The sequence below is a fragment of the Melozone crissalis genome, unplaced genomic scaffold (genome assembly GCF_028551555.1).
Source record: "Melozone crissalis strain CALT ecotype California unplaced genomic scaffold, PUWL_Pcris_2 ptg000041l_1, whole genome shotgun sequence".
Lineage (NCBI taxonomy): Eukaryota > Metazoa > Chordata > Aves > Passeriformes > Passerellidae > Melozone > Melozone crissalis.
Genome location: NW_026535819.1, coordinates 680001 through 695000, shown reverse-complemented (window position 1 = coordinate 695000; position 15000 = coordinate 680001). Strand labels below are relative to the sequence as shown.

The following is a 15000-nucleotide window of genomic DNA, read 5'->3' as shown; positions in this document are numbered from 1 at the left end:
GCTGCCGCGATTTCTCTCCCGTGCAGCGCCGGTGGCGCCGGTGGCTCTGCTGGGAGTGATGTATTGTTGTGTTCTTTCCCGTCCCTGCTGCACCTTAATTCCTCGATGCATTGAAAGGTCAGTGAGCTAAACAGTAATAAACTCACAGGGTGATAGAGTGAGGGATAAAAGAGGGAAACAATGGCCACCGAGTGTGAGCTTATATGTCAAAAAATACATATATTACCAGTGTATTCAAATCAAGAGTAATTTATAAAGGCAGGTGCTGCTAGGAGCAGCTTTATTGCCGGCCTATGGCAGAATGCTCCTGTGTGCCGAGGGGCCTGCGAGATGCTCTGGCTCCTTCCCAGACAACGTGGGGAGTGTTCGACCTGCAGCCAAGGGGCTGCTGCTGACGAGCCACGTGTCTCACTGGTGACAGAGTTCATCAGTTTTGCAGGTCCCTGCCCCCAGGGACACCAGACACTATTAGTTGTGCTGATCTGCTTCATATAGTTCATAAGGAAAGCTCCGAATTAACACACAGCTTAATTCTTGTTAGAATTAGCTAATCAACTCGTGGCTTTGCCATTCAAATGAATGATGTGTCTCACTGAGGGGCAGGATAAATGTTATGTCCCCACACACACTCTGTCATCCCTCTGCCTGTGGGTGTCCGCGGGCTCCTGTGCCCGGATGGGATGCTCTGGACGTGGGAGCGCGTGCGGGATGAGCACAGAGTGCCACCCCTGTGCCACCGGCCCCCGAGCACGCTGCCTTGCGTGCCAGACACCCGAGTGCCTTTGGCACCGTCCCCATGGCCGAGCTCCCTCCTGTGCTCCAGGCCCTGGGCAGCCGCTGCGCCTCAGTGCAGCCTCAGCTCCTGCTGCTACACCTTGGGGCTGCTCGCTCGCTGAGTCAGGTTCGGGGACAGGGGCTGGGGCTTTGCAATATTGCTTTGAGCCTGGGTGGACAAAGCCCTCGCTTTGGCCTGCTGATGGAAGTACATGATGCAGAAATCACTGCAATTGTACCAAATTATTTTGCTGCAGGATTTGCTAGGCATCTGCATTTGGGAGCAGAGTGGGACTGTGATGGGATAGCGGGAGGGAGATGGGTTCTATAGTGAAAGCAGAAATGCAGCTGAGGAGTAACAGCTGGAACAGAGCACAGTAAACACGGACTGAGAAAGGGTCCAGAAGCTAAAAGGAAAAACAACAGCAGAAATCATTGATGAGAAGGGAAGGAAAGCTTGAGTGGATTAAAACCAGGATGTTATTGAACAATCTGACAGCAGAGCAGAGGAGGAGAGTGACAAACAGGGGAACAACTCACCAAGGAAATCACCCCCGTGTTACAGCACTGCGGGCCAGGAGCTGTGCCCGGGCAGACGAGGGAATGAGGGGTGGGTGCAGCACTCCCTTGGCCAGGCACCACCTGCCCTGCTGCTGCAGGCACTCCCAGGTGCGGCACCACCTTCCCTGGCTGCAGCATGGGTGGCCTGGGCTGTCCCCAACACGTGTGTGCCAGCTCAGGGACACGCCAGGACAATGTGTGGTATCATCAGCTTGTGCCTGTGGACCTCTGAACAGGCAACAGAAATCATTTAAAGAGATGATGATGAGACATTTTTATTATTCCCATGAAATTATATGGAATTATAGTTTTAAATGAAGGTGACAGGTTTAAAATGTGTATTTTAGAGCAAGATTAATGCCTTGTGCTTTGTTGAGTTGGAAAGTTGGCCAGTGGGGGGTTCATCTCCCACTGTGTGTCCACCTTGAGACAGTCAGTGTGGAATCCTGTGCTGTCCCCTGAGTGCATGGAGCACACTGCTGGTGCCCAGGTCCATGCCTGGCAGCTGTGTGCTGCTGGCACATGTGGCACAGCCCACACCGGTACTGTTCCTGCTGTGTGTGGGAGCAGAGAGGGTCCTGTGGCACTGCCAGACTGCATCTTATGGGGCTGGCTGGTGTGCTGGGGCAGGGCTGGGGCAGGGCTGGGGCAGGGCTGTGCCCGTGGGGTGCTGGGGCAGGGCTGGGGCAGGGCTGGGGCAGGGCTGTGCCCGTGGGGTGCTGGGGCAGGGCTGGGGCAGGGCTGGGGCAGGGCTGTGCCCGTGGGGTGCTGGGGCAGGGCTGGGGCAGAGGGCTCGTGGCAGGCGGGCACATGCAGAAGTACTGACTGTGTTTTCTCTTGTTCTCTCTTTTCTGCCCAAGGTTTGAGCATCCGAGGAGCCCAGGAGGAAGACCCTCCCGATCCTCAGCTAATGAGACTAGACAATATGCTTCTGGCAGAAGGAGTCTCAGGTCCGGAGAAAGGTGGGGGATCGGCGGCAGCAGCTGCAGCCGCAGCAGCCTCTGGAGGGTCTTCAGATAACTCTATTGAGCACTCAGATTACAGAGCCAAATTGACCCAGATCAGACAAATCTATCACACAGAGCTGGAGAAATATGAACAGGTCAGACATCAGTCTCTCAGTTGTTCGTGTACCTGACACTGCTCTCCTCTGCTTGACAGTGCCCACCGCTGCCCACTCTGGACCACAACCCTTCCTCCCCTTCCCCACCCCTCTGCCCAGAGAGAGCCACCGTGGCAGTCTGTTGTCTGTCGGGCTCCAAGGAGCTGCTGGCCGGAGCCAGGACGCATGTCTTGCATGTCTGAGTGTTTTCTGTTGTCTGCAACTGCACAAGAGCAGCGCCCAAGCCCGTGTTTCCCCCCTTTGCCCAGCCCACAGAAGGCAGAGAGGAGGAGAGATGTCTGTCGCTCAGTGCCACCCTCTGCCCTCACACAGCTGGGTCTGGCAAGCTGGGGGGCACAGGCAGACAGGGGCTGCTTTGGCCATCTCAGCCCACAGGCTGCTGGAGCAGGTGGCAGGATACTCTGGCGCAGACTTGGCCACAGCAGGTCAGCTGGAGCAGGTCTGAAGAGAGTGGGCATTGAGGCATCAGCAGAGCACCTGGCCCAGGCTTGGGGACAGAAACTGGGGAAATCCTGGTTCAGGCAGATGCCAGCACAGTGTCTTTGTTTGGAGTGAAGAGCAAGCTGCAGAGACCTGTGGGTTTGTGTTCACCACTGGGACCTGGTGACCCAACACATTGGGCACGCCCGTGGCACTGAGAACGTTTGCCACGTGCTGCCAGGTGCCAGCAGCACCGTGTGTCTCAGGTGCCAGTGGCACTGCCTTGTCTGTGCTGTCTTTTCCACTGTGTCGTTCAAGTGGAGAACAAATAACTGAGCAAGCACCTGTCAGGGTCTGTGTACGAATCTGCTGTTCTCCCCTGACCCCAAGGCCCAGCAGTCCTGGTGGAGCCCCGAGCCCTCCTCGCCCTGCCAGGTGCAGCTGTAGTGTGGGATGGGGTGGCTGTGGCATGAACCTGTCTCCCACAGGCACAGCGCGCAGGCTGCAGGCAGATCTGGGCCACAGAGGCAGCAGCTCCATGCTCGCAGCCGCTTCCTGGCAAACATCCTTGGACTCTAATAAGTTTAATGACGTGGGGGAAGCAGGAGCGTTTTTTGCCCTGTAGCTCCATTTACAAAGGTTTCAGCTGAAATGTCACAGCCATCCGTCCACACCACAGGAAATTTTGGAGGATGCTCAAATGCTGCTGGAGCAGGAGAGAGAGGTAGAGCAGAGGATGAGACATGCATGCTTCCCCACGGATCCTGACACCCAGCCACGTCTGCTCAACAGACATATGATGATTTCCCCAGCCTGGCAGCAAACTGTCTCCTGCTGGTTCGTCTCACTGCAGTGCCCGAGAGGCAGCCAGGGCTTGGCATCTGAGCCTCTGGCGCCACAGGTTCTGGGAGGCAGGAGCTCCTGCAGCGGGGAGCCCGTGCTGGGCACCTGCCCGCGGTGCAGAGCCGCTCCTGCCATCCTGCCCGCACGGGCAGCCCCGTCCCACGGCAGCAGGAACCAGAGCGCCTTCCTGGAGACGTTTCCAGGCAGGGTTTGATCCTGATATTTGTTGCCAGTCAGGGGAATGCACTCAGGAATAAAAAAAAAAGGGAAAGAGAAATGGAAAGTATGTCACGCCATCACCCAGCGCTGCCTTGCCGGGCGCCGGGAGAAATGGCCACGCACAGGCAGCGCCTTCCATAATTTACAGCTCCTATAACAGAGATGACATATTGAAAGCTATCTGCTGTAATTACACTGAAATACATTTTTTGCTGTAGGCAAAAGTACTGTAAGGGTCCCAGGCCTACTGGAGCAGCTGGGAACCCACTTCCCAAGTTCACAGATGTCTCCTGAATTCACCCTGAATTGGGGCGAGGTGTGGCAGCTCAGAAGCCACCACCAGCCTCGCAGAGCACTGGCTGCCACCCTGCCCCTCTGCATTGTTTTGGGCCATTTCCTCTCTTTTTCCTGCGCACTCGTGATGAAGCACTGAGGCAGTAGGAGCATCCCTGCTCCTACAAGGTTTCTGAGCAGGTTAACAAGGCCATCACTTATAACCTGACATTATTAATAATGTCTCAGGCACCAAGCAGAGGCCTGAAAAATAGTCCTGGAAAAGGGATCAAGTAGCTTGGACGCTATAAATAAACAAGAGAAACAAGACAAAGCATCAGAGTCTTCTGAGCTTCCTCCCACTGTGCTGTGTGAGGCAGCTCTGCATAGGGGAGGTGCTGGTGGAGATGAATTAAACCCAGGCTCTCCCAGCAGTTGTAGCCAAACCAAGTCTCATCAGGCAAGCTGAGTAAAGTCAGAGAAAGGTTTTTGCTTCTTGAAAGCAAGACACTAATTATTGCTTTTCAAAGTCCAGTTTTTGAGATGAAATCTCTTATAGAAAAGACATACCTGAAAATATTTCTAATGCAACAGTTGCCAATTTTATTGTACTTTAAAATGGAATTTCTGGGATCTGAAAAGAAGGGGGCTTGTGGCAAACTGTGTGCCTGGAACACCCATCCAGTGCCAAATTCTTGGGTCCAGCAGTATTTTGGAACAGTCAGAGCTGCTGCCTGATCTCAGGGGGAGAGCTGCTGCATTCTGGTGCCCGTGTCCCCTTCCCTTCTGTGCAACATTTCCTGAGTGAGCCAAAGCTGGTGTCATCGGTCAGAGGGCTGGGCCTGAACTTGTGCATGCTCGGGGTGTCCCGTGGTGAAAGAAAGAACGTGCTGATGGGCAGTGAGGGTGAGCCATGTCCAACCCTTCCCCTGGAGCCCGGGGAGCCCTGGCACAGCCGGGCTGGCAGGGGCTGGTGGGCAGTGAGGGTGGGCAATGTCCAACCCTGGAGCCCTGGCACAGCCCTGGCAGGGGTTGGCAGCAGCAGCGCCTCAGCGGTGGCGAGCAGAGGGCTCTGCACCAGGGCCGCCTCCAACGGGTGCTGCACGGATGTAAATTAGCCTGTAATTTACTTTCAGTAGTGTAAAGAAAAAAAATCACTTTGCCTGAAGTGTATGCATCTTTCTTAAGGGTGTACCCAGATTTTAATTATCTAAATGTAAATACTTAACGAATTTTACTTAGAGTAATGAGCTAAAGTGCACACTACATAAATGAGATGTTCTAATTAATCATGTATGAACTACTGGTTTAAAGAAAAGCTATGTGAATTCTGCGAATGTTGGGCTATTGCCAAATTGCTAATCAGCATTTGCATTCATAGATGGCTTCACTTAATAAGTTGTGAGACGTTCAGCAAATGTTATAGGAAATTATGAGTTTTTAGATGCATAAACTTTTCACTTTTAACTCCTTCCATTGCATAATCTGTTGAAATGTTGGAGAATCCTTGAAAATGTGGTTGTCAGACATATTACGTACATATTTTGCTGCCTGCTTGACAGGGAAGAGGGGAGCTAGCAGAGTTTCTGTCAGGTTCCAGCCTGCAAAGGGAAGTCAGGACAGCAGCATGTGTGGAGGCTCGGACCAGGGGCATCCTGGTGGTGGCTCAGTCTGAAGTTTTTATCACCACGTCACAGACTGGGGGTGGTAATTGAGGGCTCCCTGTGCCTGCCCTCAGTGCCTCGGCTGCACAGCGTGGGCACAGTGGGCACAGTGCCACTGAAACCCACCCAACGCGGGGCCATGGTGCCTCAGAAAGGTCTCAGGTGCCTGGGTGCTGCAGGGGGTACCCAGGCACAGGGCTCGGGGTGTTCCCCCTGGCTGTGAGGAGCGCAGGTCCCCACTCACACCCTGCCCCTGCCTGCAGCTGCCACAGGCGCTGATCCCACTGCTCCTCTGCACGGGGGTCTGGCTGGCAAAGGGGAAAGGATGAGCATGGCAGGAGCAGGGCTGTGCCGCTGGGCTCCCCTGGCGGCCCCAGGACGGCTGCAGGGACTCTGGGCAGGTGGGATCCTGTGGCCACGCATGTGGAGGGGACAGGGCCATGGGAGGGGTCCCCCTCGGTGCTGCCTTCCCCCGACAGCCAGGTCAGAGCTTGTGTCCGTGTGGGGCAGCACAAACCCACATCTGAGCCTCTTCTTCCTCCACAGGCGTGTAATGAATTTACCACTCATGTCATGAACCTCCTCAGAGAACAGAGCCGGACACGTCCCATTTCTCCCAAGGAGATTGAGAGGATGGTGGGCATCATTCATCGAAAATTCAGCTCCATCCAGATGCAGCTCAAACAGAGCACTTGTGAAGCAGTAATGATTTTAAGATCAAGGTTCCTTGATGCCAGGTAAGGCAGAGGCAAGTGGCCCTGTCTCTTTTGGGGGGAAGCAGTAATTTCTGGGCAGCCCAGGAGAATGGCCATACTGGGAGTGGTGTCCCATGCCAGCAGGGATGGGTGCGAGAGGCTGCTCTGTCCCACCAGGAGCCTTCAGCCACAGCTGCTGTGCAAGGGACCCCTGCACAGGAGGACTTCAGAAGCAACAAGGTCTTTTCTTCAAATTTTAGTGCAAATACTGGGCTTGTTTTCCCCACCCTGGACACCTGCACCACCGTTGGAGCTTGGTGCCTGTCCCCAGGACCCACGGCGGCCTGAGTGGGCTGCTTGCTCCACAAGCTGCCAGGAGGCAGGCAGACAGGGATTAGGAAGGGGGTTTAGGCACAGTCAGAATTGTTTTGAAGCCTGATGAGGTGGGATAGTGATCCCCAGCCCCATCCCCTTCACGGGGCTCCTGTCCTCAGAGCAGGGCCTGGCAGAGCAGGAGCGGGAAAGGGAGGAGCAGCAGGCGCCACACGGAGCCTCCCTCCTCCAGCAGCTCACACTTCACACCTGAAAGCTGTGAGGAGCTAAACAAGACCAAAATAATGTTATTAACAAGGAGGTCACTGGCAGGTGTGGGAAATCAGGGTAATTGCAGGCAGTTGGAGGAGATGTCTATGGAGAGCTCCAGGAACGCAAAGGTAGAGCCTGCAGATGTACATTTTAAAGTGATTTCTTTAAAAAGGAGGAAGGTAAATAAGGCAAAATGAGCGGAAGCATAGTAATGAGATAAACAGAGCTCTAGGGAGGGAGCCTGCCTGCTCCAGGATCCAGCGCAGTTAGCAGCACCGCGATACCGGGAGCGCGCTGGGGATTGCGCTCGGCTGCCGGTGGCCTGGGGCGCCGCCGCTGATTGCAGCAGCCCTGGGGAAGGAGCTCCGAGGAAATGCTCAACTGGAGCCTTCCACAGCATGTTCTGCTGCAGGAGAGCGGCTGCTGGCACGGAGGGATGGCACTGCAGCTGTGCGGGCACTGCCGCCGTGGGCTGCCCCATGGCGAGGGCTGCGCCATGGCCGGGGCTGCAGGCTCCTGTGCAGAGCATGGGCAGGTGCTCTCTGCAAGGCTCCAGCCAGGTGACACCCCATGGCCGGGGCTGCAGGCTCCTGTGCAGGTGCTCCCTGCAAGGCTCAGCCAGGTGACACCCCTGGGCCTGTCCCATGTCCCATGTGGGTCAGAGCCCGGGCCCCGTGCAGCCCGTGGCAGGAGGGGGCACAGATGGGTCTCGCTCACAAAGCCCTGAAATCCACTTGCTGTTGGAAGCCAGTTAGCTCAGGGAGGCCACGTGAGGACACATCACCAGGGCTGCCCCATCCTCTTGTACCATCCTGACCCCAGGGAGCTGTGCAGGGGCCCAGCCGACCTGTGCTGAAGGGAAGGAGGTCTGCCAGGCTGCTGCTGGCACAGAGGGCTCCGTGGCTGGGAGCTTTGGGCTGGGCTGTGTACCCAGCTGTGGAGGAGCCACAAGGGAGGCTGCTGCCTCAGCACCTGCCTCACCTTTTCTCCCACAGCGTGTGAACGTGGCCTGTGCTCCCGTGGAATGAACCCTGCAGGGAGGTGGGGGTGTGAAGCCAGGGGCAGAGTCCAGAGCCCCTGGGGCTGGGTGCAGGACGTGGTGTTGCTGCCTGCTGCTCCTTCCCACATTATTGGGGAGCCCAAAGGGATCAGGGTGCCAGGACAGCTCTGCTGTGCTGTTCCGTGCTGCAGCACAGCCTGTGAGCTCCCCATCCAACCAGGGACCTGCTGGCATCTGGAGGAACAGTGGTGTTTTCCTTTTCTCATTTCAGACGGAAAAGGCGCAACTTCAGTAAACAAGCCACAGAAATCTTGAACGAGTATTTTTACTCCCACCTCAGTAACCCCTACCCCAGTGAAGAAGCCAAAGAAGAGCTGGCAAAGAAGTGCAGCATCACGGTATCACAGGTAAGCAGCAGGGAGGGCCCCTGTCCCCACAGGGTGTCATTGGCTGCAGCTGCTTTCCCTGTGGGCCAAAATACCTGCACAGCTCAGACTGGGGTCCTGCTCAGGCTGGTGACACCACCGAGTTTTCCTTCACCAGGCAGCTCAAAGAGCAAAACACCTCTTGGCACTCCACGTGGCCTGCATGTTTGCTAGAATCCCCAATCATTCTCCCACAGCTTGGGGGAGAACCTGAGCGTGTGGCAGGGAAGTGCCCTGCAGTGTCCAAGTTCTCCTCTCCTGGTGAGCTGGTGTGCTGGCTCCTCCCTGCTCCCTCGGCTCCCCTATCAATATTTCAGCTCCTTGAGAGGAATGGTGCCTGCGGCGTGTGTGTTAACTATTAATGATTGCAGGCTGCACTATTGGCATTATTAGCAACGCAACCTTTAGCTTTATAATTAAGACCTGAGTTGAGATTTACTTTGTAGGCCTCCATTGAATGCATGAAAAATTCAAGCACTTTATTGAAGACTTTCAAATGAAAGTCTGCCCAGCTCCTCCAAATTTGGAATTACTTGGCTTTGGCTGCCCCCAGCAGAACTGCCCCAGGGCACGTGTGTGTGCCTTGCTGTCCCCTCGCCTGTTCCTTGGCATGCAGCACATACCCCACTCCAAATGGGGTGCCAAGGGGCTGTGCTCGGTGCCAGGGGAAGGTGTGGGGTGGGGAGGGAGGCAGTTTCTCTCAGTCCATTTACAAATAGCTGTGGTGATGGGCAGAAGTTTTTGAGGGAAATTCAGCACACGGCTTGTTCCCTCTCACATTGCTCCTCCCTTGCCCTTGGCATCACAGGAGCCCCGTGGTGGCTGCTGGGCTGCTCTCAGTGCTCTCAGGCATCCCTGCAGCTGCTGGGGTGCCTGGAACCACCAAACAGCCTGAGAGCACACGAGTGCCAGGGCACTGTGGTCTGCAGCCTTAATCCTGCTGCTGGTTCCAGTCCTTGGCATGAGATGCATTGTGGCAATTCCTTCAGTGAGTGGTGTCCAGAAATCCTCAATGTGATCCAAGGCAGCCTGCTGTATGGTTAGGAGAGGCCATGCCATCAACACCAACTTAAACAAACCAAAGTTCCTCAGTTTTGGTTAATGTACTTGGGCAAGATGACATGTGAAAAAGCCCAGCAGACCTGCTGAAGAGCTGTTCCCTCTGCACCCGGGGGTGAACTGTGCCTGGCAGGAAGGGGCTCAGTGATTCCTTGGTGTGGACAGATAAAAAGATCAAGACAAGGCTGAAGTGACTGTAGGAAATGAGATGGAACATTTGAGAAGCCATAACTGATTGCTTCTAGTGCTAATGGATCTGATTTCTTTCTTAATTGGTTGTTTGATAAGATTTAATGTATATGCTGTAGAATGAAATAAAAGGCAGGCAGATGGTCCAGCAACCCAGCAGTGGCAGAGAGCCTGTGACAGGAATATAGGTTTGTCTTTTTAATATTTGATACAGACATGAATTAGTTGTTCCTTGAATCCATTAGGAAGTCTGAGAGAGCGATGGGAGTAGCTGCGTTGTGCCCTCCACAGCACTGCATCCAGCAGCCTCAGCCTTGCAGGGTGACATTGCCAGCCTGGTCCGAGGGCAATGCTGCCCACCCAGCCTGGCACCAGGGATGCAGGGCTGGGCCCTTGGCATGGCTGGAGTTACACTCTGGCAAAATGTTATAATGACTTGGAAAAACTCGTGTTGATGTGGTAAAGCCTGGAAACGGGGCCACGTACCATGTATGGGAGAGGAGCATGTATGAGAGAGAGGGAGTGCCTGTGATCAGCTGGTTGCTTGAGTTCCTGATGGATCTGCTGTCACAGCTAGAGAGCATGAATACCATGGGTATTCTAATCTTTGATTTCCAGAGGCACTTCCAGAGGCTGCATGGCAGCACTGCAGGCTTAGTTGGTATTTTGTAGGTCGAACTGGGCTGGAGGTATATTTCTTTTACTGAAAAGGGTGTATACTTTTGAGGCCATGTGGTAGGGGAGCTCTGAGCAGGCACTACAGAGCAGCCCCACACCGCTGTGGTGGCTGACAGCAGCACTCAGAGGCTGCAATCCAGAGCTCGGAGTGAATTGAGCAGTCACTGGAGCCCTGGCAGGAGCAGCCTCACAGGGGACGAGCAATGGCATCCCAGGACGTGCCCGAGCCGCACCCCGCTCAGCGCCTCATGGAACATCTCTGAGTGTGTGTATTTTCAGCCTTGACCAAGTGTCCCTTGGACCTTGCCGTGCCTGTCACCATGCCCCATTTACCTCCTGTGCTGCAAATACCCCGGAGGGCCAAAGAGCTGGAAAAAGGAATAAATAACATTAAGGGATGGCTTTCCAAACTCTGGAGCTGTTGGCTCGTCTCTGATGAAGAGGCTTTGTCCTTTCCCTGGCTGAGCCAGGCTCCTCTGTAGCCTCTCCTAACGATGATCCCAAGTGTTTCTCTCTTGTACTGTCAGTGCCTTGTACACGCTGGGGGCAGATTCATGGCAGAACATTTTCTCCCTCAAACACTTAATTAGTGAGTGTTTTGGGTCATCCTCCCCTCAGATTAAGCTGCTGACTGGAAATCCTGCTGCCATGGCACTTTACTGAGCTGCAAAGAAAATTGTCTCTCAGAATCGTTTCATTGCAGGTGGGAGATCGATGGTTTCAGTTTTGATATCGGTGTTTAAAATAATATGTAGAGAAGGTTTTTCAAGAAAAGCATAAAGACAAACTATTTATTAAGATAAACACCTCACACAATTTCATTTTTAAGAGTGCGGAAAAGGTAATTCTGGGGAAAAAAATGTCCTTAGCAGAGAACATTGTCGGCTGTAATTCAGAGCTGCCCCATCAGCACACGTTGGAGGAGATAAAGTGTATTGTGTGTTCTCCCCTCCCGTGGCTGCGAGGCTGATGTTTTATACTTTTGCAGATGAGCTCTTGCAGGGTGTCACAAACGACCATCAGTCCATCACAGGGCTGGAGAGAGGGCACAGCCAGTGCTGAGAGCGGGCACTGGGGTACAGCAATAACATTTTTCACCGCTTCAAACAAAGGAAGGATGTGGTTGACAAGGGAATATATTTAACATTGTTTTAAAGAAAGGATGCAGGAGCTGGTTTCCAGCACCCCTCTGGTCCCTGCTGCTTCTGAGTGTTTCTGTGAGCAGGTGGACAGGGAAAACTGTGGATGGAGGGGCTCTTACCCCTAGACTTCATGTGGGAGGCAAGGAAAAAAGCTGCAGCATAATGAAATACTCCTGAGTTTAGATCACAGATCAATGTTGTAATTGTGCAACATTGATTTTTAACATTTCCTGGTTTGTACCATGTGTTAGGTGTGGAACATAGACTGTGTGCTACAAACATGGAAACACAGTGGAAAGATTTCCATGAATCTGCAGCTCCCCAGTTCCAGCAGTGATGCTCTGTTGCCGAATGAGCACTGATTTATCCCAGGAAATCACCCACTCTGGAGGCACGAGGCAGGCCTGCCCCATCCCAAATCCCACATTAGGCATCTTGATGATTTCAGTAATAATTTATTGTCTTTTTATTTAACGTTGCAATTAACATGATAAATAAGTGCAACAGTATTGTTTGAAATGTAATATACAATTAAGCCCAATTAATTAATTGGCCTTCAATGATCAGGAGGAGAAAGATGTTCATTGTTTTTTTTATGTGAAGAGATAGTTCGTTTTAATGAAAAATGTGTTGTGAGGCAGCTCACAATGGAGACAACTTCCACGTTTGGGGTGAGCATGGGGTTGGGTGAGGAGCTGGGTCCCGGGGAGCCCAGCACCTGCACCCAGGTCTTCCCTGGGACCACGGCAGCACAAGCCAGGTGAGGTGTGCTCCAGGTGGGCAGGGATCCTAAATCCTGCCTGGCACAGCCTGCTGGGGCAGTGCCGTGTCCTGGCCAGGTCCAGCTGCCCATGTCAGCCAGCTCTCCCAGCTGCAGCTGCAGTCCCCGGGTGTCCCTGGGTGTCCCTGGGTGTCCCTGGGTGTCCCCGGGTGTCCTTGGGTGTCCCCAGGTGTGCCTGGATGTCCCTGGGTGTCCCTGGATGTCCCTGGGTGTCCCTGGGTGCCCCTGGGTGTCCCCACGTTCCCCGGGCTGGGCACGCTCTGCCCTGTGCTGTGTCACAGGAGCACAAAGGGTCCTTGGGCAGAGGGGATGGGGCAGTGACTGTGGCACCCCGGGCTGCTGCAGCTCCTCTGGCAGCCCCGAGGCCGGGCTCAGTCTGAGGGAGAGTTGAACATTTCTGGATATTCATTTAGATGTGGTGTGCGGGTTAAACATAACGTACGAGCACTGCTCCTCTCATTGCTTCCAATTAAACCTTGCTTGTTAGTTTAACCTCTAGGTAATCCCATCAAACAATTGATGTCAAGGAAACACTGCCCACAGTGGCTCTGGATGAGTGGCCATTAATTTTAATTGCCTTGATATTAAAGATTAAGAAGTATTGGGACTAGCAGAATGGAAACGATCTGATGTCAAGCAAATCCACTCGTTGAGGCTTCCCCAGGCTGCTGGTGATATTAAAATTTTACTGTGAGAATTAAATAAACCTTTATTAGTGATGGCTGTTGTTTGATTGGTCCAGGGGCGTGCATAAACAGAGGGGTCTCGTGCACATCCGTGGACAATACGGTTGATGTGCAGAGATTCCTCAATTATGATACTGTTAATAAAGCATAATCTGATTGTACACAATAATTATTTGCTGGGTTTCATTAATGTATTATTGCTTCTCTGACTGACAAGGTGATATTAAGTGCAATATATAGAATATGGTGGAGTATTATCAGGGGAGCAGGATGTATAAGGTACCTTCCATATTACTGGTAAAGGCCAGAGGTTTTCCATTAATTGTGGTTAAACAAAAGCCTGTGCCACATCAAATAGAGCAGGATTTGGCTCCTGCCTCAGCAGGATCCTGAACTGGGTGCTGTGACAGGGCCCCAGCCCCTGCCATGCCCTGTGGCTGCCTGATAACCACCGGGCTGTCACTGGTCCCTTCCCCTTTACTGCTGGAGCTGCTCTTTTATTGTCTCTGCTGTGTTGGCCATTGTCCATGTTCCAAACTAGGTTTGTTATTTAGGAGCTCTGTTACAGCAGCTGAAGTTAAACAAAGCCCCTAAGCAAGATTGTACAAACTTCCCTGAGCGGCTCCAGGCGTGACCCCTGTGCGGGTTAATAGCCGGTGCCCTGGGAGCCACCTTGGCTTCAGCACAGATCTTCAAAGGGACATGACAAAGTGACTTTTCAACCATTATTGATTTATATGATTCCTTTCATTTTCAGCCAACCAAACACGATTCTGTGAGTGGGCTGCCAAGGTTGTTCCAGCCCAAAAATAAAGAACAATTGCTCTCACTGCCCGCTCCTCCTCAGTCAATCGGACCTTGGTCCCCCCAAGCAGCTTTCTGGGTCTTGCACAGTTTTGCTGACAAATGGCCCGTGGTGGTAGGGGACAATGCCGTGGTACAGTAAGCTCTGGGATTGTGCAGTCATCGGTCACTTGCTGTGCCTCAGTTTGCCAAGAGAGCAGCAGAGCCAGGTCAGCCCAGCTCCATGGTGGCGTTTAACTGATCCGGGTTAGTGCTCAGTTACCCAGGGCAGGTACAGGTCATGTTTCTGACATCTCAAAGGGATCCTGCTTTGCCTAGCCAAGCACTTTGTGTCCTTCACCCTGCCCACCTCTCTCCACTGCAGGTGTCCAATTGGTTTGGCAATAAGAGAATCAGGTACAAGAAGAACATTGGGAAGTTCCAGGAGGAAGCCAATCTCTACGCGGCAAAGACGGCCGTGACTGCAGCGCACGCCGTGGCCGCGGCTGTCCAGAACAACCAGACCAACTCCCCCACCACACCAAATTCTGGTACGTACTGCCTGCTGCCTTGCAGCCTCCTGCAGGGCCCCGATGGGCCCCAGCGAGCTCGGTGGGGTGAGGAGGATGCAGAGCAGAGCCAGGCCTGGCACAGGGGCTGTTCCTGAGCCCGAGGGTGGCCGGGCTGCACCACGAGGGTGAGCCCTGCCCTGGGAGCTCCCAGCTGCTCCACAGCCAAGCTCCCACAGCGTGGCAGAGCAGAGTGGGGCCGTGCAATTCCTGCAGCGGTAACGGCTGCCTGCCTCTGCCTTCTGGCACCTTCTTTGTTTCTGTAGGTACTTCAGGGTTTTACTCATTCGCTGAGAAGAATGTAAAATGGGGCAGAGGTCCAAGTCTGGTTTTGTAGGACTGTTACGTTTATTGTCAAGATAACAACAAAATAGAGGAATATTTTAGCATGCTGTAATTAGAGTTTAAACTCTGGATGGCCTGAAATGGTGTTGATGTTATGAATAGAAATCTAAGGATGGAACTTTAGTTCGGAGTTACTCTGTGACATGTTCTGCTACAGGTCTCACCGGTGTGCTGATGACATTTTGC

At 53.5% G+C, this 15000-nt stretch overlaps 1 protein-coding gene across 5 annotated transcripts in view; it reads left to right on the top strand.

Moving 5' to 3' along the window:
• Positions 1-15000, top strand: part of PBX3 (PBX homeobox 3) — a 104478-nt gene that overhangs the window by 83635 nt on the left and 5843 nt on the right. For all 5 annotated transcript variants that reach the window (XM_054284326.1, XM_054284328.1, XM_054284327.1 and 2 more), the window contains 4 exons: positions 2196-2437; positions 6424-6614; positions 8429-8564; positions 14286-14451. In XM_054284326.1, the coding sequence (XP_054140301.1) occupies positions 2196-2437; positions 6424-6614; positions 8429-8564; positions 14286-14451 (735 nt within the window). The remainder of the gene's footprint in view (positions 1-2195; positions 2438-6423; positions 6615-8428; positions 8565-14285; positions 14452-15000) is intronic.